Source organism: Pituophis catenifer, unplaced genomic scaffold (assembly GCF_029215685.1).
Source record: "Pituophis catenifer annectens isolate HBS135680 unplaced genomic scaffold, rPitCat1.0.hap2 SCAF_3, whole genome shotgun sequence".
In the NCBI taxonomy this organism is placed as follows: Eukaryota; Metazoa; Chordata; class Lepidosauria; order Squamata; family Colubridae; genus Pituophis; species Pituophis catenifer.
The window spans coordinates 62964979-62988332 of record NW_027256883.1 but is presented as its reverse complement, the minus strand read 5'-3'; the positions used below and the strand labels follow the sequence as shown (position 1 = coordinate 62988332).

Genomic DNA, 23354 nt, shown 5'->3' with positions numbered 1-23354 from the left:
TTCTTCTTCTTCTTCTTCTTCTTCTTCTTCTTCTTCTTCTTCTTCTTCTTCTTCTTCTTCTTCTTCTTCTTCTTCTTCTTCTTCTTCTTCTTCTTCTTCTTCTTCTTCAGTATGTAATTCTTAGTTTCTGGCAGTTTCTTGGCAGAAGCTTTTAGGCCAGTAGCGAGTGAGTTAATCCAGAAATTGAAGCAACAGCAAATGAAAAGGGTGTGGTAGACTGTTTGAGAGCCAGACATAGAAAACAACATTATGCATATAAAGTACGTATTCAAGGGATTATTCTGCCACTTGGTTTATTATGCGAACTACAACTTCACTACCAGTCTGAAACTTGATTCTTTTTGGGCCAATTGCCCCTTAAACTATGACTGCTACTGGCAATGGAAAGACCAGTGGAAAGATCTCTGGGAACGTAAGATCTTTTACCAAATGGAGCGCAGCCAAAAGTCTGCTCACTGGTCTCCACATCTCCTCTCATCAAAACAGATGCCAAATTTTCAGCCTTCTAATGCAGCAGTACAGAAAAAAATCTCTACTGTTGCTCAATCTGTATCCAAATACCATTATATTAACTGAGGGACCTAGGTTTACTTTATTTTTAAGTACATTTTTAAATCATCATCATTTTTCCAAACCTTAACCTATGTAATTTAAACTGTGGAAGCAAAATGCTATTTTCCTTTAGTAGAGCTACAGAAAATGGTGCTAAAAGCAGAATATAGGAATGGCATTATTCTAACCACCTACTGCCTTAATTTTCTATGAAAACTTGTGTCTCGTTGAATATAATATACTACACTAGTTAAAAGCAAATAAAAAGTTTTGTCCATGGATCTGATCTTGTTCCTATTAGCACCTTATTCTAAAAAGTGGGGAGGGACATATTTATTTGATTTATGGAATGCCGGAGTCCATCATAACTTTTACTATCATTCATCTCAGATAAGTAAAATATTGATACAGAAGAAGCAAAGAAAGCAACACAAAAAAACCCCAACACTTCCTTGTGGCTGGCGAATAGCCATTTGTATGACAGAGGGCATAATAATAAATACATAAATAATACTTGACATCTTTTTTCTTTTGATATTGTTTCATTTTAGTTTGTAAATCTGAAGATAAAGTGTCTTGTTATTATTCTGTATAAACTATTCCAGAAGTCATTCAGGCTAAAGAAAGTACTTTAAATAAAGAGCAAAAATTCATTGGGGACATATTGAAAGAGAATTAACACAGTCATACCATCAAATTGCTTCAAACTGTAAATATATTTGATATATTTGATGCACTGGTGATCCAGTTACTTAGCCTGGTAATGAAACATCTGCAAGAAAATGACTAAGTTCAATAAATGCTAATACAGTACTATTTTCAAAAAGAGATGCCTTCAAAAAAGGAAAAAAGAGGAGCTGGAGAACTACAAACCAGCCAACCTGGCACTGATATCTGTGATGAGTCTACAATCAATCATAAACAGATTGATCTGTATGTATTTTGAAAATTATGTGGTAATTAATCTCCATGGATTTGTCAAGAACAACTCTTGCCAGACTAATCTAATAATTAATTATTGATTGAGTAATCCCATTGTGGGAATGCTATAGACATAATATATCTTGATTTCAGCAAAGCATTTTAAACAGTACTCCATGATATTCTGATTAGCAAACTAATTAAGTGTGGGCTGAATGGCATGACAATTAAATGAATACACACAGCTGGCTCGAAAACTGCACTCAAAGCGTGCTCATCAATAGTGCTTCAAACTGAAGAGAGCGATTGAGAGCATGCCACATGATTAAATACTGTGCCCTCTATTCTTCAAAATTTTGTCAGTGGATGAAATGCTTATAAAATCTGCAGATGACCCAAATTAGGGTAGGAAACTTAATAATTTAGGAGTCAATAATAAAATTCAAAATGATCTTGCTAAAGAAATGGTCTGAAAGTAATATGATGCAATTTAACAAACTACAAAGTTATTCCCTTAGGAAACAAAAAATCAGGCGTGCAAGTATGGGATGGAGGATACCTGGCTTGGTAATAACATGTATGAAAAATATTTTGTAATAGTATTTCATTGAAAACGCCCTATGAGTCAGCAGCATGACACAGCTGCAAAAAAGGCAAATGCAATTTTAGGTTGGATCAACGAGAAGAATCATTTTCAATTCAAAAGAAGCAATAGGTCTACTTCATTCTGCTTTGGACAAATTCCGATATGAGTACTATGTCCAATTCTAGGCCCCCCACTTTAAAAAAAAATCAGAAAAACCAGAATAGTTTTCGAGAAGGGCATGAACATTGTCAAGAGACTAGAAAGTAAGTACTTTCCATTGCATGAACTTATTCTGCAAGATCGTCTTTAGTAAATGCTAGGCTAGACTACCCATAACCCATCATTTCATCCTTTTCAGTGATCCTTAAGCAGAAAATGATCAAGGGCAGGCAGAAAAGCAGAGGGAGTAACTTCCAACTTTCTGCCAGTTTCCCCATTGACTGTGCTTGTGGAAAGTTGGCAGGATGTGTTGGAAATAACACCTCCTCCACCTTGACTGACCCATGCAGCTTTGTTGGGGAGAGGGGGAAGAAAGGAAACTGCACTCCCGCTCCCTATTTTGGCATGTCTTCAAGGGCCTTCACCCTCTAGGGAGGAAGAGGGTTCACCTGTGCTTGCTGGTCACACCTCAGCCAGCCCTACCTCACCAGCAGGCCTCCAAGCCACTCACCTGTCTTTCCCTTTCCACCCACAACAATTAAGAGATTTCAAATTTCAGCCTCAGTTCCAAACAGTTCTGTGGAGTCGGAGTCGGAGGAAATTTTGGGTACCTGGAGTCGGAGTCGGAAGTACAAAAAAACTGAGGAGTTGGAGTCGGAGTCGGAACATTTATCTCCCGACTCCACAGCCCTGGTTCCAAAGCAGCCACTTGCTGCTTGCCTATTGGATCTTCCTATCAACTAACTGGGTGTGTGGCCAGGGGAAAGTGGGCAGGAAATATGGTCCTCTCCCTTGTGCCACGCAATCTATGGGTTTCTGGGAAATGTAGTTGGAAGACATGTGGCACTGAAGCGGTTACAATTTCCCCAAATGTCATTCCCACAGGAGTCATGAATCCCAGTGTTCTGTAAGTTAGCCCATTTGAGTTATCTTCATTCAATAATTGTTGCTCTATACATTCCATTTTTGCCAACTAAAGATTACAGACACAAGATTAGATTAATTAATCTAATATTAATTAGATTAATATTACAAGAAGCTTTCCCTCACAAATCACTCATTATTTCTTCTGAAAGTCACACAAATCTACTTTAAATTAAAACAGTGAGGTAAACTGAACAATAGCACCAAATAAAAAATCCATGGAAATCAAATTAACTGCTGAAATCATTGCTGGAAATAAAATAACATTTTAAGAAAGCTGAACCTTTAGAACCGAACAGACACTTTCTCTTTTGCTCTCTTTACAAGTGGGCGATCAAGTTCTTGAATGCATATTTAATATTGAATTTCATCACTGGAAAAATAGCTCCATGCACAAGCAATAAATATCAACACCATAATTCTTTCAACAACACTATAGCATGTCTCAGGAAATGACAGCATGCTTCTGAAGAAAAGCTGCGTCTCTTGCAGGATAGCAATCTTCCTCAACCACGGTCACTTAGAAATTAATTTGATTTGAGATGAGCCCCTTTGCACCCCTTTATTCTGATACCCATTTTAGCTAAAAAAAAAAAAAGCAACAAATACTATTGCCTAGTCATCCCATTTCAAGTAAGAGACGCAGAACACCATAGGTAATGTTAACGTTCCTGGATCTTAAACTTCTTTGCCAAAAAACTGTGTTCAAGGAGTTAAACTGAAAGCACGTTTCTGCTGTTGACTTCAAGTTCAAGAACGGACTTGATCGTTCTTCAGGGATTCCCTTTCATATGAGTCATTGTTAAGGCAGGCCAACCCTTCCCTTTTCTCTTTCTATGCAAGAATAATGCCATTTCTCAGGAGATCACAGCAGCTGAAAGATAGCCCAGAACGGCAGGCATAGTTCAAGACTTCAGCACAAAATAATGTTCAGTCAATTACAAATAACCAGGGTGGTCTGCATAACCAATTAGTATCACTTTTAGAAATCATATTAACAATAACTACAACTTAAACACTAATACTAATTTAGCAAACCAAATGTACACCAAATAATAACTTTAAAAAGAAGTCTTTAGCAATGCCATCACTAAACTCACAAAAGAAAGAAAAGCCCAGCCTCTTTGTCAAACATGTAAAGATTTAAAAATGATGTATTAAACTGTACTTTTTCCTATGCATAACAATCTGTCCAATTAAAGAACTTTGGCTTACTTTTAATAGAAATATTGAAATGTAGAATAACATTGTTATACATACTATAATTGGTTCATTATTTAGATTATACAACAGAAACCACAATTTTGTTTGTTTGGTTTGGGTTTACTTGAAAAGGTGAAACCAATTATTGCAGTTTAAACTATAATATAATATGGTTACCTATCAGATTATATACTAGGCTATTATATTTACTATTTGATGGAAATATTCTGTAGGAATTTTTTAATCATGATCTGGATCAAATATTTTTAATAAAGAAACCTTTAAAGTTTTGATGAAGCTATACTACCAGAACCCTATCCCCTATAGCTATGCTGGGTGGGATTATGGGAATTGTTGTAGTCCAAACAAGATAAAGATTACTTCCATACATTACTATTTCAGACTACTGTGTTCTTGGTATTGTTGAAAAATTGGCGGGTAGCTTTAACCATCAATCAAAGAAATAAATATAATTTGTTCTATCAAAACATTGCTCCGATGCTTTTCCTCTTATCAACCTGTTACACTCCCCGATTAAATAGATTTTCCAGAAGAATCTGGAAATGTCTAGTCACATTTTAGCCTGCCCCTTTCTGCTCTTCTTTTCCACATAACTCTCTCTGTTGACTTCACAACTGAAAATGCCCTCTTGGGTTAACTTTATTCATTATCTGTTACTTGAAAAAATAATATAAGAAAGCATGGGTCTGCCTCGATCAACCTGCATCTCCAAATGATACTGTAGCTCCATCTGAGAGTAGACAAGACTGCCTTACTCAACAAAAGGCACTGCACAGGCTACAGTGTGGTACTGCAATCGCTTTGGAACTCAATGAATGCTGAGGGTGAAACGGTCCTAATTATCACAGCCCTCTTTGAAGGACTGGGAGAAGTGAAGAGTTTGAGCAATTCAGGAGACAGTTTAAAGTTCAGGGGGTTCAGCAAACAGCTTAGAATGCCTCATTTGTGCCAGCACCACAAAAACTCTTTCCAAAACAAGAAAGCTTTAAAAAAATTGCTCCTCCCCTTTCATTTTTGCCTTCATTGACCCTGGCTTTTTATAATCCCACTACCCCATTTATCTAACTGCCTTTTTTAGCTCCTCTTTGCCTGCATTATCTTTACTCAACTCCCAATTCTTCTAGTAGCTTGATTCTAAAATAGCAGACTAAGAAGATCCTGAAAAGCAGCAGATGTTTTCAGATCCTTGCAAATGAAAATAGAGCCTTCCAGAAGAAGAAGAGGAAGAGGAGGAAATTCAGGTTAGAAAAAGTCAGGCAAAAATTGATGTAACTTGTCCCTGGAAATATATGCCTTTGCACTCCACTTCTAGCCAAACTTTTGGTGTAGCTTAGCCATCTTAAATGAGTAGTTAATAACAAAGTGTCCAACTTCCTAACAGTGAGGACAATTAACCAGTGGAACAGCTTGCCTTCAGAAGTTCTAGGTGCTTCATCGTTGGAGGCTTTAAAAAAAGAGCCGACAGCCACTTGTCTAAAATAATATAGGGTCTCCTGCTTGAGCCGGGGGTTGGACTAGAAGACCTCCAAGGTCCCTTCCAGCTTTATTCTGATTAAAATTATAATAATATTTATTTTCTTTTTTATTGTTGAGGGAAAAATAATTTCTTACTTGCTGTCATTAATTGGCTTTGCTAACTCTTTAAATAGTTTTACAGCTTTCCATATTAAAATAAATACGAATAGAATAAAAAACAAAACGATATGCAGCACAAGAAACAAACCCATATTCTCTACTTAAAATAGAGAATTTGAATGAAAATATTTACAGAGCCCAGGATGGAAATTCTTTCTAATCAGGAGTTTGTTTGTAGATAATCTACATAAGAAGGTGGTTTGTTATGAATTCTCCAAATACATGTTTATTAAATTACATAAAAGAATGTATAATTACATAGAAAGTACATAAACTTTAATATAATGAACACAATCTTTATAGGGATAGATCATAAGTGATTTTGTATTCTGGTGCTTTTATTAAATCTGTTTTGCTTTCTATAATGGTTGACAAAGTTCTTCCTTCCTTCTATCACAAAAACACACACAAACTTTAATTTAATTCTCAGGAATAATTTTCTGTATCTCCTGTTGGCTCTCCTTATATTCCTGGCTAAGTGAGGTACTTGGTTTTTCAATTACTTTAACCTGGCAATAGAGACTTCAATTTATTCATTAAGTATATTTTATTTACAATAACTACATGTGCACAAAAGATAGACAAATTAGATTTTCAATTCAACTATTTACCCACAGATATCATATTAATGGCTAGATCTCATAACCCCAGACCAAGGATCCCCAATTTGAGGTGGGATGATAGATTTAGATTTTGGAGACCATGCTGTAGGTTCTGTCACAAGATGGCTGATGCAGTGCCGATTCACAAACATTTGCTAGGGCCAGAACTAGCTGAAAAGCACCCATTAACTTACCCTTGCTACTTTTGCTCTTTTTTTGGGAATGGGACAGATAAACACCCTTCCAACAATGCATTTGGCTACAGCTGACCATGCTCATTTTCCAGGAGAATCTTTGGGACTCCCAAGAAATTCCTGAAAAATGAAGATGGTTGGAAGCTAGATTGTTTATTCTATATCCCAGCTTTCCATTCTATGAAATTAAAATAATATTTTAATCAAAGTAATAAGTGAATCAGGAGCCTGCTGGGTATCAAGAGAGATGTGTGAAATTATACTGATGGTGCTAAACTTCACCTAACATCATCAGTATGTAGAGGTCACTGCAGGAAAGTCACTGTGATGATAACTGAATTTCACCTGTATTCACATAATATTACAGTCCCTAAAAAAATCAGACACTTAGTAGTTTTGCCATCACCTGCCAACAATATAGTTTGCTGTTTAAGTAGGCCCAAAGACTATTATCTCTACAAGAGATTAAATGGATACAAATCTGGCACCAAAAATCTCAGCATTCAGAAATGAACAGTTACTAATTGCTAAACATTATATTGCTAAACTTAAAATAGTTGTTCGCCCCAAGCCATTTTTAGCAATCTCCTTCTCCTTATACTCTGCAAACAGAACCTGTATCTTAATGAGATTCACTAAATTTTTGGGAAAGCTGGGCAAAATGGAAAAGACAAATACTGTTTTCTCTCTCTCTGTGTGTATAGCTATTTCTATCCAGCAAAAGTATGTCTGGAAATCATGAATTGTGAAGCTGAGACAAATTTGTCAGTTAGATTTATTGAAATCTTTCTTTTACCATTGTATTCAAGCTACAAACATATCCAGGTTCCTCCAGAATAATTGTATTAAGAAATTATTTTTCTTTTATGCATTTCAGAAAACAGAAACACAATGAAATTTAGTTCCAAGTGCACACATTCGGGATCTGTCTGATAATGTCACTCATGAAAACACAGTGGTGAAATCCAAATTTTTTTACTACCAGTTCTTGGGCGGGGCTTGGTGGGAGTGGTGTGGCTTGGTGGGTGTGGCAGGGGAAGGATACGGCAAAATCCCCATTCCTTCCCCACTCCTGGGGGAAGGATATTGCAAAAATCTCCATTCCCATCCCACACTGGGGCCAGCCAGAGGTGGCATTTGCTGGTTCACCAAACTACTCAAAATTTCCGCTACCGGTTCTCCAGAACCTGTCAGAACCTGCTGGATTCCACCCCGTGAAAGCATATAACATAGTTGACCTAGATAATAATATAGGCGAGTGTGATTTAAAAAGTGCAACACTGCAGCTGTATATTTACACTGGCAATTTAAGCATAAACATTGGTAGTGTTTTAAATACCTGGAGCCTTCTCCACAAATATCACTTTAGAATCTTGAAGAAAGTTGTGTCCGCTCAGAATTATTTTCTTTCCACCCATCACATGGTAGCTATCAAAGCTCTGCTTTTCAACCAGAGGCAGTTCCTGGGCAGACCTTTGGGCTGATGGAGATTTAAAAAAAACACAAACAAAATGTGAATATACACACACCGGGATTTAAGGTTTTTAAATATTCTACTTGGGCAAACAACATTTGTAAATTTTTAGCAGCATTTCATTTGAGGAGACAGTTGCTGAGTTACTTGTGCCTTAGTCCAATTTCAAGATCTCTTTGGAAGAACAGTGCAGTGTGTTTATTTTTGCCATCAATTATTCCCAAGAGAAATTCAATGTTTTGAATACAAAGTGTTTCTTTTTCTGAAATTCAGAGCAACGGAACAACTTCCATTTTAACTCCAAACACGAACACACTAAGAAAGAAAAGATACTTACAACATTCAATAGGGTTGGAAGACGCTTGCAAAGAAAGGGTTCTCCCATTAGGTTGAGGGATATGAATACGGAAGACCAGTCGAACTCGTGTATTTTTCCTCCCAATGTCAGTTTCTCCTTTTCTTAGTTCAATGTCTGAATTTCTAAGTTTCAGTATTCCAGCACAGTCAATGCTATTCAGAAAACAACAGCAGCAAACAATCCATTTAAAATGTTGCATGTGTCCAGAATGACATCTAAACAATTGGTGTGTCTTAGGTAGCTTAAGAGAAAAAATAACTAAAGGGCACAAGGAATTCCTAAATTATTTATTCACAGAACTAAACATACCAAAAAGTGTCTTTTCAGTTCCTTATTAATTTATTAAACCACTGGATCACCAGTTTTAGGCTTGGATTTTGAAAATCATGTTACATTCACCATATTGAAAATATAGAAGAGATACAAGCCCAAGTTGTGCCTGAAATCATGTTTGCGACTCTCAGCCCATGAAGCATTTCATAAACTTGAAATAGTAGGCAAACACAAATGGCTAACTGGTTCCAACTCAGAATTCAGAAGCAGCAAACCAGGTTTGTATAATTATAATAGCCTTACTTTCCTTTCAGTGTCTGGGATTCGAGGCTGATTCAGACATACTGATAAATCAAGGTTCTCCCTCCCTCCCTCCCTCCTTCCTTCCTTCCTTCCTGCCTGCCTGCCTGCCTGCCTGCCTGCCTTATAAGACTAATACAAATGATTCTTTGCTGGTACCAATGAAAGAGAAAATTCTGGTTTGCCTCGAATTAGGAAAGAAGGGAGGTAATGATTACATAGCTTGGGTAGATTATGTATTTGCCCAGAAACTCCTTGAAGACTTCACATCATGTCTGTTATGTATATTTTTCACTCAAGGGCCTGTATTTTTAGCAATTTTATTACATAGAATTTCTATAGGTGAATCTTCCCTAATAAAAAATATTTCAGGACTGTTATATGCCTGCCAGACAAGAAAAGAGCAACTAGATTTCAATAATACAGAGGACAGCTGACCATATGCTACATTTATACAAATTGACTCCTTGCCATTCGGTTTGGTGGAATAAAGCCAGTCCCACAAGCAGTTTTAACTAGAATTTGGCACAAGTCTTCTGCTATAAAATATCAAGAATGGTCAGAGCTGTCTCTGTCTTGGTTTTCAGGAAAAAAGAAAAGGGGGGAAATGCTCTATTTGATGAGTTGCTGCGGTAGCAAACAAGTCAGTTCAATTTGAAAGACAGCCAAACATCATCACTCCTAATGGTGAATCAAGACTGCTAATGAAGTCAGGATGTTGCACAGTCTGAGATCCTATAAGTGAGCTAGCAAGAACTTTGGTGCCAAATGCATCATGGAGCTATAATGCAATGCTTATGATGATGATGATGCTATCCATTCAATTGTGTCAGATTCTTAGTAATTCTATGGGCCCGTTCTCCACATTTTCTGATCTTGTACAACTTCTTTCAGTTGTGTTTTGCTCTTGCCCATGTTGGCCTTGGTGGTATCTAGCCACCATGGTTTCTGGTGGCTTCATTTCCTTTTATAGCTGCCCATTTCAAGCATAGCCATCTTCTCTGGCAATTCCTTTTCTAGCAATGTTTATTCTAAACTGCATGTGTAACAGAAAATACTAATTTGCACTATGGAGTTGTTACCACAATGTTAAGACCATTTCATGTCTTAGGTGCTTGCTGTTCCAGATTTAGGATATTACCACTTTTAGTAACAGTAACAGAGTTGGAAGGGACCTTGGAGGTCATCTAGTACAGCTCATGCAGGAGACCTGTACTAGGAATTTGAACCGCCAAACTGCCGACCTTTCTGATCGACAAGCTCAGTGTCTTAGCCACTGAGCCACCTTTCAGATAAGAGGATGAGAAACGGACTAATATGAAGATACTGTAGCTCATAATTAATATTTCTTTCAAGGCTTTGAAGGCTTATAACTGCAATTCCTGAGACAAAGACAACCTTACGGAACCAGTATAAATATATCTGTTAACACAGCTTTATTGATCCAAGTTGTTTGGATCACACACTTCATTAATGTTGACATTTCAGCAAACTGCAGTGCTATTTATATATCATTAAATGGACACTAGGCTAAACCGGTTACTGCCCAGTGAGTCCTAAGAGTTTCAGGGAGTGAGATTTTGATAACGATACATAATAATTATGATTAAGAAGCTGATCCTGCAGCCAAGCTACAAGGAAAAACAATTTCTCTTAATATGTATTATCTTGTTTAGACAGTGCATACAGTATCTAAATGCTATCTTACACATTTTGCTTTGTAAGAATGTTGATGGTTTGCTCAACTTTAGCCATATTCTTGCCACTCCTAAAATGCAATCTTAGGCATATTGATTCAGAGTTATTTGCTTGCTTTATTCATTTTAAAAATTGTATGTCAATTTTCAAAACCAAGTTTTTCCATTTTATTGGGTCTGATTGCTGGATAAATATGTTTCTGATTACAGCTTCCATGTGGTACCACTTTATAAGTACCTAAGAGTTTTTTTTCTTGATCACTTTCTGTGACAATGTGCCTTGCTATTATTCCAGCTCCCTGCCCTCCAGCTCCATGTGCCATTTAATATTACAAAACATTTGCAGATGTTATTTAAAATATACACTAAATACACACAAACCAATTTTTAACAATACCCGAGGGCACAATGGCAACAGAGAAAAAGAGTGAGGTCTTGATTGTATAACTTATCTGCCACATTGCCTTTTTTCAAGTGAGATAATTTGGGGCTAGGAAAATTATCATAACCTATACAATTATTTATTTGAAATACTCATATTTACTTTCATTTTGGCTCTACTTGCACACGTTTCTCTTGAGCAGAACGATCACTCTTTACAAATTAAATAGATGAGTTTTTCATTCTTAACACTGTCTGAAGGTTAAACATTCCATGAGACAAGATTTTGTATATATTTCCCCTAATATTTGTGTGTCTCATTTAGTTGCAGCTTCAAAAAAACCCAACCTTTGGTTAATTTTTCCTTTAACAAGAGACACATAACATTCAATCTCTCTTTTCTTTGTGAGAATGCTAGCAAACTTGTTTCCTGCAGAATAGACCGGGGGAATAAGGTGGTATCAGGTTAAGAACCTAAAACAGGAGCTGAGGTAGGAGATATTTACAGCTCTGTAACTGATATACTGATTTTAAATGGCAAGGAAGTGTGTGTGGTGTGTGTGTGTGTGTGTGTGTGTGTGTGTGTGTGTGTGTGAGAGAGAGAGAGGGGGAGGGAAGGAGGGAGGGAACAACAACCAGTGTTTGCTAGTGTTGAATAAAATATTCACACATTTTATTCAACACTAAAAAAACAGTAAAAAGATTTTGGACAAAATTCTGCAGCTAGGAAAAAATATATATAATTATTAATTTAATTAAAAAACAAGACAGACAGAAATGCTGTCAAATGCTTTGACATAAAAAAGGAGGTTTCTCAATTGATCAATGGGAAAACATGTGGATGAAGGGACTGAATTTACATTATGTTACAACTGTTACAAAATGATGTGTAGATGGTACTTATCACCGGATAAATTGGCTAAAATGTATAAAGGAATAGTTACTGTAGGTGTAACACTCAAATAGGAATCTTCTACAATCTTCGGTAGATTTGCAAAAGAGCTAAGCAATACTGGAGTAAAATTAGTACTGTAATTCAAAAAATCTTGAAAATTAATGTACAACTCAGACCAAAAAATTGTGAGGGCTTATGGATAAAACATTGGAAAAATCATATTGTTATATATGACAACTGCAGCAAAACTTTTATATGCTCAGTATTGGAAAGATCCTACACTACTTACAATAGAGGAATCGGTAATAAAGATGACAGAACCGGCAATGATGGCTATATTAATGGATCTTGTAAGATATAAAACACTGAAGAAATCGATCTATAATTGGAAGTCCTTTGTGGACTTTTTGCAGGAGATGAGAAAAATCAAATTTTGACATATGCATTTGAAGATTGATACATTTTTAAAATATTTTTTCCCCTCTTTCCTTTTTTTGAGGAAAATGGACATCGTATCACAGTCTTAAACTAAGAGCTGAATTGAAGTGTGCCTTGTATTCTTGGAAGTTGGAAGTCATTCTTTATTTATATTTTTGTTCTCCTTTCTTTCTCTTCATACCTTATTGCACTTCTTCTGTTCTTACTTTTTACACCTTTTCTTTTAACTGTTAGTTTTTGTTGTCTTTTACGTGTAAAATTTAATAAAAGTATAAGACGGGACATTAAAAAGAAGGTAGGCCTTACATTGCTTTCATGTTGTTTTCAGGTAAAAGTGGAATTTCCAAGACTTTGGTGTTGGAAAGTATGGTTTCGTGGCTGGTTGTGGAAACAGTCTTCCCTGTGATCCGATGAACCTGGTAGAAGGCATGGGGCCGCAGCAGGCGGTCATCTGCAGTCCCAATGAAGAGCTGTAGTGTGAGTGGTTCACTTTCTAGGTAACCATGTAGCTGGAAAGAGAATATAAAGAGTTCCTGCTGAGCACCATATATACATCCACAACTAAGAATTTATTAATACAAAAGGCAGTCTAATTGAAGGAGAAAACCAGTGACAGGGCTAAGTGTTAATATCTCCCCACCTATACACAATAGGATATATTCATTTTCTCGGGGTTTTTTTGTAATACAATATTGGATCAATACAGGCAGTCCTTGACTTGCAATCATTTGTTTAGTGACCATTCAAAGTTACAACACTGAAAAAAGTGACTTAGGACCGTTTTTCACACTTACAAGGATCGCAGCATCCCTATGGTCACGTGATCAAGATTCAGTCATTTAGCAACTGGCTCATATTTATGACGGCTGTAGTATCCTGGGGTCATGTGATCACTTTTTTTGCGAACTTCTGACAAGCAAAGTCAATGGGAAAGCCAGATTCCCTTAACAACCATGTTACTAACTTAACAGCTGTAGTGATCCCTTAACAACTGTTACAAGAAAGGTTGCAAAATGGGGCACTTAACATCTATCTTGCTTAACAATGGAATTTGTGGTCATAAGTCGACGACTACTTGTAGAGAGGTGCACTTAGGGAATGTCTCATTATTTTACATGACTTAGATCGTTTCATTGAGGTTTTAAACAATGCTGCTTTAAATTGCTAGAAATGTCATCAACTCTGGGAGTTGAAGTCTACAAGTCTTAAAGTTGCCAAGGTTGGAGACCTCTGGTTTAGGGGACAAAAAAGCCCTAGTCTTTCCTATGTACCGACAGCTCATCTTCCATTGGTTTGGAGAGCCAGAATGCAACCGAACACTGACAACGCAGAAAACCAAAACAATATAACAACATCTCTGCTGGGCCTGGTAATGCCAAACATGTGACTACGCCTACTTAATTCAATGGGATCTCTTCCCAGGAATGACTAGGACAGCAGCTTAGAGATGCCTTCCCCAACCAGGTGCTTTCCAGAAGTCCTTGGACTGAAACTCCTCTGGTTTCTATAAGGAGGATCTAAGTTTAGGAGTTACGATCCCAGCACTTCTGTATAATGACATCTCACTGGCTTAAAACACAGAACTGGAGTCAATCAACAGACAAGCTTGCATTGTGTTTGGTTCTGTCTCTGGGGCTGTTGGTTCTGTCTCTTTATTATCTGGGCTTAATAGGAAAAAGGATGGATGAGCTTTTACTCTCTGAAGCAGCATTCCCCAACCAGGGGGTTACTTCCTACTTCCTTTCTGCCTAAAATAAAAAGTAATTCTTATTACAAACATGATTTTCAGTGTCTCTTTACCAAGACTTATTAAGTAGAAAGGGATGGGGTTACAAATAATTCTGGCAACTGAACTATTTGCTATCTACAACCAGTACAATACATTTGAGAAGAATCTTCCTCATCTTTCTATTTTATTTTTACTGCCTTTCTGTGAACTGGTAGGTAGGTCTCCTCCCTAATTCTGAAGAAGTTTATAGACAGTTGTATATAAAACCATTTTCTGAATCCTCATCCGTTTGGCTGCTGACTATAACATTGGTATCTTCTAGAAGAATGAACTTCAGCTCCAGGAATTTACTCTTATTCATTATTAAGGTGCTCAACAACTGGGCCACATTTATGACCATTTGTAGCATTCTGCATTTTACATCGTTTTGCCAAAAACTGGCATTTACTTCCATTGGTTTAACGATTGCCGTAAAAAAGATTGTAAAATAATGTCGGTCACGTGACCGATCTGTTTTATGACTCTCACTAATTACAACCTTGATGCACAGGCTCCATTAAAGTTGTAACTTGAGTATTACATGTTCGTTTAATTTTTTTTCTAAAATTGAATTGTTGTGATTCTCTTAAGGATCCTAATACTGCAGATGCCTTGAACTGCTGATATTATCTGATTGTGTAATGAAACATCTGCAAGCAAACAACCAAGCTCAGAGAGCACCAAGAACTCCACATTTCAATCCTGAGATATTTGCTTCTATGGGAACTTTGGATGTTGCTAAAGAATTCAGGCCACAACATGTTTCAGTTGTATATGTTGCCAAGTTAACATTATAGAGAGTCACGTTGAGAATTCATTCTCTCAAGGTCTTTAAAGGAACCAACAGAAATCAAGTGCTTTAAACTCTTGTTTTCTTGTTTGCATCAAGCTTCCAAGAATACATCTTTCCCTGCTAATTTCAAATATGAGATATTCCACAGCATCAATTTCTCATTGATTCTATATCAAAATGTAACCACTGATCTATTCATTACCAAATCTGTCTGGCAGCTTTCAAGACTGGAAACAAAGATTCCTGTTTAGTATACCTAGATTTTAAAAGTTTCTATAATTTCAGAAGTGCAACAACATTTAGTCTCCCCTCCCCAACAGGAGAATATTCATAAAAGGTCCTATTCAAAAGGATATAGATACTAAAATAAAAGCCCACTATAATCATAATGTGATCTCAATTTGCCAAGCTGAGGGGCTTTAACTTGGTAGAGAGATCTTCTTACTAACATCTCTGTATAAAATATATAATGGGTATTAAGTGTGGAATCCCTCTTAAAATAACAATAATTTCCTAGAGACTTAATGGAAGTTTCAACTTTTGAGTCTACTGATATTGCAACTATACAGTCAACAAACTGGGTTATTTTTCAAAAAAAATTTAACCCAAGTATTTTATGTTTATGCAAAATTTACATCTGTATAAATTGAAATTCTAATCTCTTGCAGTAACCCACAGATATAAGGACAGATATTTTTCTAGTTAAAGGTAAAACCAGAGTATTAACTGTACAACTTCAATAAGCTTACTTGCTGCATAATTATCCAAGTCGCAGGTATAGAAATATAGCAAATCAATGTTATCTTTCTTTAAAAAGGGGGTAATTTAAAAATCTTTTGTATCAGTGTCCAAACACTGTTGCATGGAGTGTTTTTCTAATTAGGGAGGTTGCGGGATGGATAAGGGTGTGGTGAGGAGATTCCTGAACCAACACATCATTCTATTGTTACATTCTCTAAATGAACCATTGCATTGCACTAGGTGGTTTCAACTCCACAAAATGTTAGGAAACATGGGAATATGGAAGGAGATTGTAGGTTGTTTTCTTCTCTTGTTATGAAGCAGTAACCAAAGAGCCTTCGGAATATTGGCAAATTTTTATTTGCAATGACTGAAAGAGCTACCATAACAGGACGGGAAAGGGGGCCATTCACTCTACAAATAATGCGGAGTTGGGGGCATGGGCAAAACTTCATTAACCTAAGCTGTGTTACAGAGCCAATCAATTGACTGCAACTTCCACTACGACTCCAATTGGCTCTAGCTTGGCCAATGACAAGGCTTGTATACTAGTACAGGGGTAGGCAACTATGGCAACTTTATGACCTGTGGACTTCAACTATGACCTATGGACTTCAAATCCTGAGCTATGCTGGCTCAGGAATTCTGGGAGTTGAAGTTCACAGGTGTAAAGTTGCCATAGCTGCCCACCCCTATACTAGTAGGATATAACATTGCTTAAATGTAGAAATCACTACATGGAGTCAATGCAAAGCTCATTAGGCATATACAGAAAGCCTTAAACCGGTGTGCAGCTTGGGATGGCATTTTCCCTTAGAGCTTATTTACATTAGCATGGGAAAACTGTGTTTTAAATACATGTGCACATTTTAATAACTAGACTTGTTACATTGTCCATCTTAAAATTATTTGTGTATCAGCTGCTGAACTGCCTGCATCATATAAAAACAGGTATTAATATACAGTGGGAAAATGGAAAACAGTATTATTTAAATGAATTCTTATGAACTACTTAGAAATATGGCTTGTAGCCAATCATAATGCTGCATTAATTTAAAAAAAACCTCATTGAGCTAAAGCTTTAATAACAGACAAGTTCAATGGTTCATATCTAGTCCAACTTGATATAGCCAGGATGAGTGGGACTCCTTTTCTACCTGTTCTCAGCAAAATTCAAGAATTCAAGTGCCACAAGAGGAGAGAAAAATGTATCATTTTACTACATGCAAATACTGATACCTTTCTTATGATTTGTAGGATTTCCTAGTGAGTTATGAGCAATACCGTACTTCTACAATGTGAGGCTCAGTTTCCGATTTATATAATGATATAACATGGGAGACAGACTCTTGACAAATTTTAAAAAGTGCGTCTTTGACAAAAATCACCTCTTCTTACCCATTTCTGTATTGCATTTCATTTGGAGGAACATCAGATGATTCAAAATTAATTAAACAATATCATTACTTGTTATTATATCACTTGCTAAGGGTAAGCATTCTACCTTCATTACACAGGGTAGTGACGGCAGAAGACTGGAAAACAGACAAATATAAGTGGACATGTTTAATTACTATTTTAGAACTATGGCATTGACCAGGGGTGTCAAACTCAAGGCCCGTGGGCCATATCTGGCCCGCAGGGTGTTTAGATCTAGCCTGCAGGGCCCCCCTGGAAACAGCAAAGAACCGGCCCACAGTGACTCTGCCAGCAAAAACAGAGCTTGTGAGGGGAAAAAAAGAGCTCCGTTTTCGCTGGCAAAGGGCTGCAGGAGGCCATCGCAGCTGAAAACGGAGTCTGGGAGGGCCGTGCACAGCCATCACGAGCTCCATTTTCACTGGCAGAGTGCTAGCAAAACAAACTACTAGGAAAAGTGGCATTTGATCACAAAAATGACATTGAGGTGGCCACGCCCACCCTGTTCCTCCCAACCCCCCTGGTCAAACACAACCCTGATGTGGCCCTCAATGAAATAGAGTTTGACACTGTTGGCATAGATCAGGGGTGGGCAAATATGGCCCCTTTATGACCTGTGAACTTCAACTCCCAGAATTCCTGAGCCAGCTTGGCTGTCTCAGGAATTCTGGGAGTTGAAGTCCACAGGTTGTAAAAGGGCCACATTTACCCACCCCTGACATAGACCATCTATGATAAGCTTGATTTTAAAACTTATAGTTCTGCCTGAAATGTTACCTACAAAGGTTAAAAAGATTTCTATGACATAGACAGTAAGTCTTTTCCTCTGAGCACCAGTACAATACATCCATGGCTGTTCTTATTCCAGTTCTGAGTCCAAGTGATGAGCCGGACTCTTGCTCATATACAACAAGTGCTCTGAACTTCTCCGAATTTCTGGTGCTCCCTTTGTGTAGCAAAGCAGAAGATTGGCCTGTTAGTTTTTCAGCTCTACAGTTCCTGACTAAGAAGCCTGTGATCAGCGTAAGAGTTTGTATTTCTCTGACATTTATTGCTACACATCTTCTCCTTCCCTTTGTTTTTAATTTGAAAACAGATCTTGCAATTCTTTAGGCTACTTATTCAAGCCAGATGTTTGCTGATAAATTTATTATGTGCTTAGTTAGCCACTTACATCAGGCCCAGAAGCAGGCTCAGAAAAAGAATTAAACTGCTGTCAAAATCACCTACTTGTGTGTCACAATATAAAAACTTGTTCTCACTACAAACATATCAAACATTGATCTCAAAATGCATTTACATTTGGCATTAGCCTGAGAAAAGCATATAGATCCGTTTTTCCCAACCCTTTTTACCCAATTTGCTGAATCTAAACTCCCATTATTTGCACTCAACCTGGCCAATATGAGAGATACTTCTTTCTTTCTTTCTTTCTTTCTTTCTTTCTTTCTTTCTTTCTTTCTTTCTTTCTTTCTTTCTTTCTTTCTTTCTTTCTCTCTCTCTCTCTCTCTCTTTCTTTCTTTCTGTCTGTCTTTCTTTCCTTCCTTCCTTCCTTCTTTCCTTCCTTCCTTCCTTCCTTCCTTTTTTTCAGCTCCATTGACTGCATAATATTTTCTATATTATATTACACAGCTACTACCATACTATATGTGAAATAAAACATGATATAATAATTAGTATTTTAAAAGGACATAATTATGTGCTTAATTTTAGACTACATACCAATGATGGGATTCAAAATTTTTTACTACCTGTTCTGTGAGCGTGGCTTGGTGCGCATGGCATGGTTTGGTGGACGTGGCTTGGTAGGTGTAGCAGGGGAAAGATACTGTAAAATTTCCATTCCCTCCCCACTCCAGAGGAAGATTACTGCAAAATCCCCATTTCCTCCTGATCAGCTGGGACTCGGGAGTTAAGAGAATAGATGGGGGTGGGGCCAGTCAGAGGTGATATTTACCGGTTCTCCGAATTACTCAAAATTTCTGCTACCGGTTCTCCAGAACTGGTCAGAACCTGCTGAATACCACCTCTGCTACATACCCATTTCCATTACTAGGATAGATCTAGTAGTATCATGTTTTTAAAGTAGGAAGCTATCATTTTGGAATAGGTTTTGCTTACAGACCTCTGTCCAAGAAAGATTTCCAACTTGTATTTCCAACTTGCTAAATTTCTCATATTATTTCCTATCACACTTTACAGAAATAATTGTCCCTCCCTCTCCTGTTAAGCACATAAAACTACAAAATGGAACAGTTATAATAAATACACAAGACCATTATGTGACTGGAAAGGTGAAAGTAGCATTCTACGTTGTGAGGAATACATTAGGAAATCATTTAGGAACTATTTATGTAAACTACTAGGAAATTTTTTTCCCAATAGTGAATATTGTAATTTTCTCTACTGTTTTACAGGATTGCTTTTATGTTTGTGTATCTGTTGTTTTTGTGTTCAGTAGGAAAGGGAACTATATATGCATACACACACACTCTCTCTCTCACACACATATTTTCCACACATGCTCTGGAAGAGTGAATACTGTTCCTGGCTGGCAGTACGGGAAGCATGTGTCACGTATTCTATTTTTATCCTTTTCTTTCTCTAACATGGTCCCAAGATTAAGGTACCACTATCAGTCTTTCTGTGACTAAATGCTGCTGACAGAGAATATTCTGCAACATTAGAACAAGACCTGAAGAATCACAGTTGACCCTCTTAAATGACCCTATGGTATTTTATATCATATAGCTGTATTGTATCTTTGCTAACAAATATTACTAGTGACAGCAACAACCAAATTTGATTGATCCTAATTTGAGCTTCTTCAAGAAAGGTGAGCATTCTGCATACCTGAATGGTTATAAGGCAACCTAATGAAAAACATAAAACTTAAAAAAAAGGGAATACATAAATCTAAAGAAACATAGGAAGCTCCAATTGTTATTGCTACTCTGAGAAGGCAGCTAATGATCCCTTCCTTAACATTGATAATCTATTTGACCATTTTAGTAAAAGAGTTAAATATATTACAAACATGTTGTATATCCTCTACCTGACTTTATAACTTCTATTCTTTTTGTGGTAAAATAATTAAAAAGGTCCTAAGTAGTCTTAGACAGAACTTCAATAAGTGTCTTCAGAGAAAGCCCAGAGCTAACTTAGAGGGAGAAAACCCAACCAGCATCTCTACCCATCCCCAGTGATGAAAATACCCTCAAAACAAATTAAAGAATTAAGAATCTTCTTTGTGTCTCACAAATCTGCTGTTTGAACTAGTTGCTTTATCAGGCAAAAAGCATAAATGGTCAGAATTTGCCTGAAACATTTTCCAAAATATAAGTGAGATGTCACTTAAGCTTTTCAACTATATCCTTAAAGCACACTTATTTAGCCTATAAGTAAAATCATGTAAGTGAAATGATTACATATAAGATTTCCTCTATTCAACCAGTCTTTACTCTACCTTCTTGTTCTGTTATTTTTGCTCTGCTAAATTGTATATATGTAGGGGAGAGAGAGATATCTGCCCTTATACTTTTTAAAGTGTCATGCACACAGATGACACTATAATAATAACTATGACTCATACTCCAAATGATTCTAACAAAGCACTATTTTAAATTAACACAGCACAGTACAAATACACTTATATTGATACAGGGTTATCATATCATTTACTTTGTAAACAAAGTGCATACAGTGGACTCAGTAGTAACAATACAGAAGCTTATTCAATTTGACTGAACCATAGCTGGGGAGAAGCCTCTAGTGGCATTATTGAAGCAGCTCAGAAAAGCTGGAAGCTATTTCTGTCTAGACAGTAAATATGTGTCATTGATAAATCACAAAACTCTTTTCCTTAGTCTGCCATCTGGGAAACTGAGGACTTAGCCCCTGGATGTAGTAAATTCTTTACAGTTACTAACACACAAACAAAACAAAACCATTAATTGAGAATAAATCTGTAAACCATACCTGCTGAATTGGGATTTGAAGAAAACTTCTAACATATCAGAATAACCATGACTTTATATAGCTTCCTGAGTCTCAAATGAAGTTTGACACCGAGCGTAAGCACTCTTGAAATGAACAGGAGCTGCATAATCAGCACAAATCTCAATCACTTCCATGGGGTCTATGTAGACATTTGTGGCCTTTATATCCATATCTGAAAAGTTCAGAGGCACTTCTGGGAGATAATGAATATCCTCTGAATCAAAATCTCTTCTCCAACTGTCTTCCACCCATAATGTAAAGGAAAATATGAAAAGCTTAGCCTCTGTCAAATGAAAAATCTTAATACTACAGTTTATCTGCTAGGCCCAGATTGTATGCCTGAAGAAACAGTCACAGATATAAATCTTGAAATTAGGTTCAAGAACCAATTGATGAATTATCTTGAAATTAAAAAGTACTTAGGAAAGTGTTATTTTTATAGCAATATTCAGAAATAGGATTATTAGGAAGTGAAGGCTAACAGCAGCACAACCTAAACTATTTAAAATAAAAATTGCAGATGTTTGATATCCAAAATTGCAATGTTTTCAAACACACGTGTGCTTTGCATCCAAACAGTGCAATACATAAAAATGTATGCATATGATGATATGCCTCCAGGCAAAGGTTGTTCATACCTATATGACAATATTAGTCATCTTAATGCCTGTGTGCCCATAAGGAACTATTAATCTCGAGTAATAGAGATGTTTTGCATTCAATGACTGGCTTAACAGGTATTTGGGCAACCTTCCAGAATAAAATGCTCTTTGCAGCTGCTGTATTACACCACTTTTCATGACCAGGGAATGTGGAACTGGGCTTCTTAAACATGCTAGAATAGAACATGGACTGAGAATTGGGCTCAAGTAATTTTTATTTTTTACATGATTTGTAAGTTGGATGGGAGCTGGCAAAGCCCCTATATACTCGCTAAAGAAGACAACATTTGTTTTTTAAAAAAACAACAAATTTCTTTAACCTAAGTAATAACAAGTCTCCATAAATATTACTTTTCTTTTCATTTAAGCCCTATCCCATCTGATTTCAGAATTTTAATTGATGTAAATTTTACATCAACTTAAGATCCCTAAGATCACATTCATATTTTGAGTTGCTGAAAACTACAACCATATTCTGTGCTGATTTCATCAGACTGCACACAGAAACTTTCTCTTAATTGTATACAGCTCTTGTCTCTACTTAAACAGCTACTAATATAGGAGCATACGAAAGGCTCTGCTGGGTTAGACCACAGGGTTGCCTACTCTAGCATTCTTCTGCTCAGAGCCCAACCACACGTCTTCGGGAAACCCACAACCAAACACTAGCTTTCTGCTCAGCTTCTCCAGCAATTGGCAATGAGAAGTTTCTCTGACACTCAAGGCAAGCTCATAGTTTACTGCCTAATCCACTTTTCAATTTCTCCAAATCAGTGATCCCTCTCACAATACCATACGTTAATGCGTTTCAAAGCTGAATTGTGTGTGGTTATCTTTCACGATTTTTCCTTTTCTGGAGGCTATCTGATTAAGCCTCCAGAAAAGGGAAACTAGTTATGCATAAGAAAAGTGCTTATTGATGTCATCAGGAACCAATCTTCTCTCCTTAACAATGAGTGTTATGGTTCCATTCCCATCCTCAGTATTATTTACCAAATTTTTAGGAGGAACGCTTCCACAGTGGATGAGCTAAGGTCTTGAGCATCACCCATCTAAAAAGCTGAATGGAAGATATTTATCTTTATCTAGGATAAAACACAAGCATATATAAAAGTGGATTTTTGAACATAGCCCCAAAGATTCCACCATCAAGTCAATGCTTCTTTGATTCCACTATCAAAGTCAGTGTGAGGTGCCTATATTGCCCTTTCTTTGATTCATCCATAAGGAAGATGTGAGAAGAAAATAATGAACTGACTTCTTGAAGCGATTAATCTTCTCTGAAAGCTTATGCTATAAAATATAGGTTGGTCTTAAAGACATTAGAAGACTCTTTGGCAACTCTTCCTAGAAGTAGCAGTT

At 36.8% G+C, this 23354-nt stretch overlaps 1 protein-coding gene across 4 annotated transcripts in view; it reads right to left on the bottom strand.

Moving 5' to 3' along the window:
• NFATC1 (nuclear factor of activated T cells 1) overlaps positions 1-23354 on the bottom strand; it is a 141364-nt gene that overhangs the window by 59001 nt on the left and 59009 nt on the right. For all 4 annotated transcript variants that reach the window (XM_070942438.1, XM_070942439.1, XM_070942440.1 and 1 more), the window contains exons 4-6: positions 12920-13122; positions 8609-8781; positions 8137-8277 (exon numbers count right to left, since the gene is read on the bottom strand). In XM_070942438.1, coding sequence (XP_070798539.1) covers positions 8137-8277; positions 8609-8781; positions 12920-13122 — 517 coding nt within the window. The remainder of the gene's footprint in view (positions 1-8136; positions 8278-8608; positions 8782-12919; positions 13123-23354) is intronic.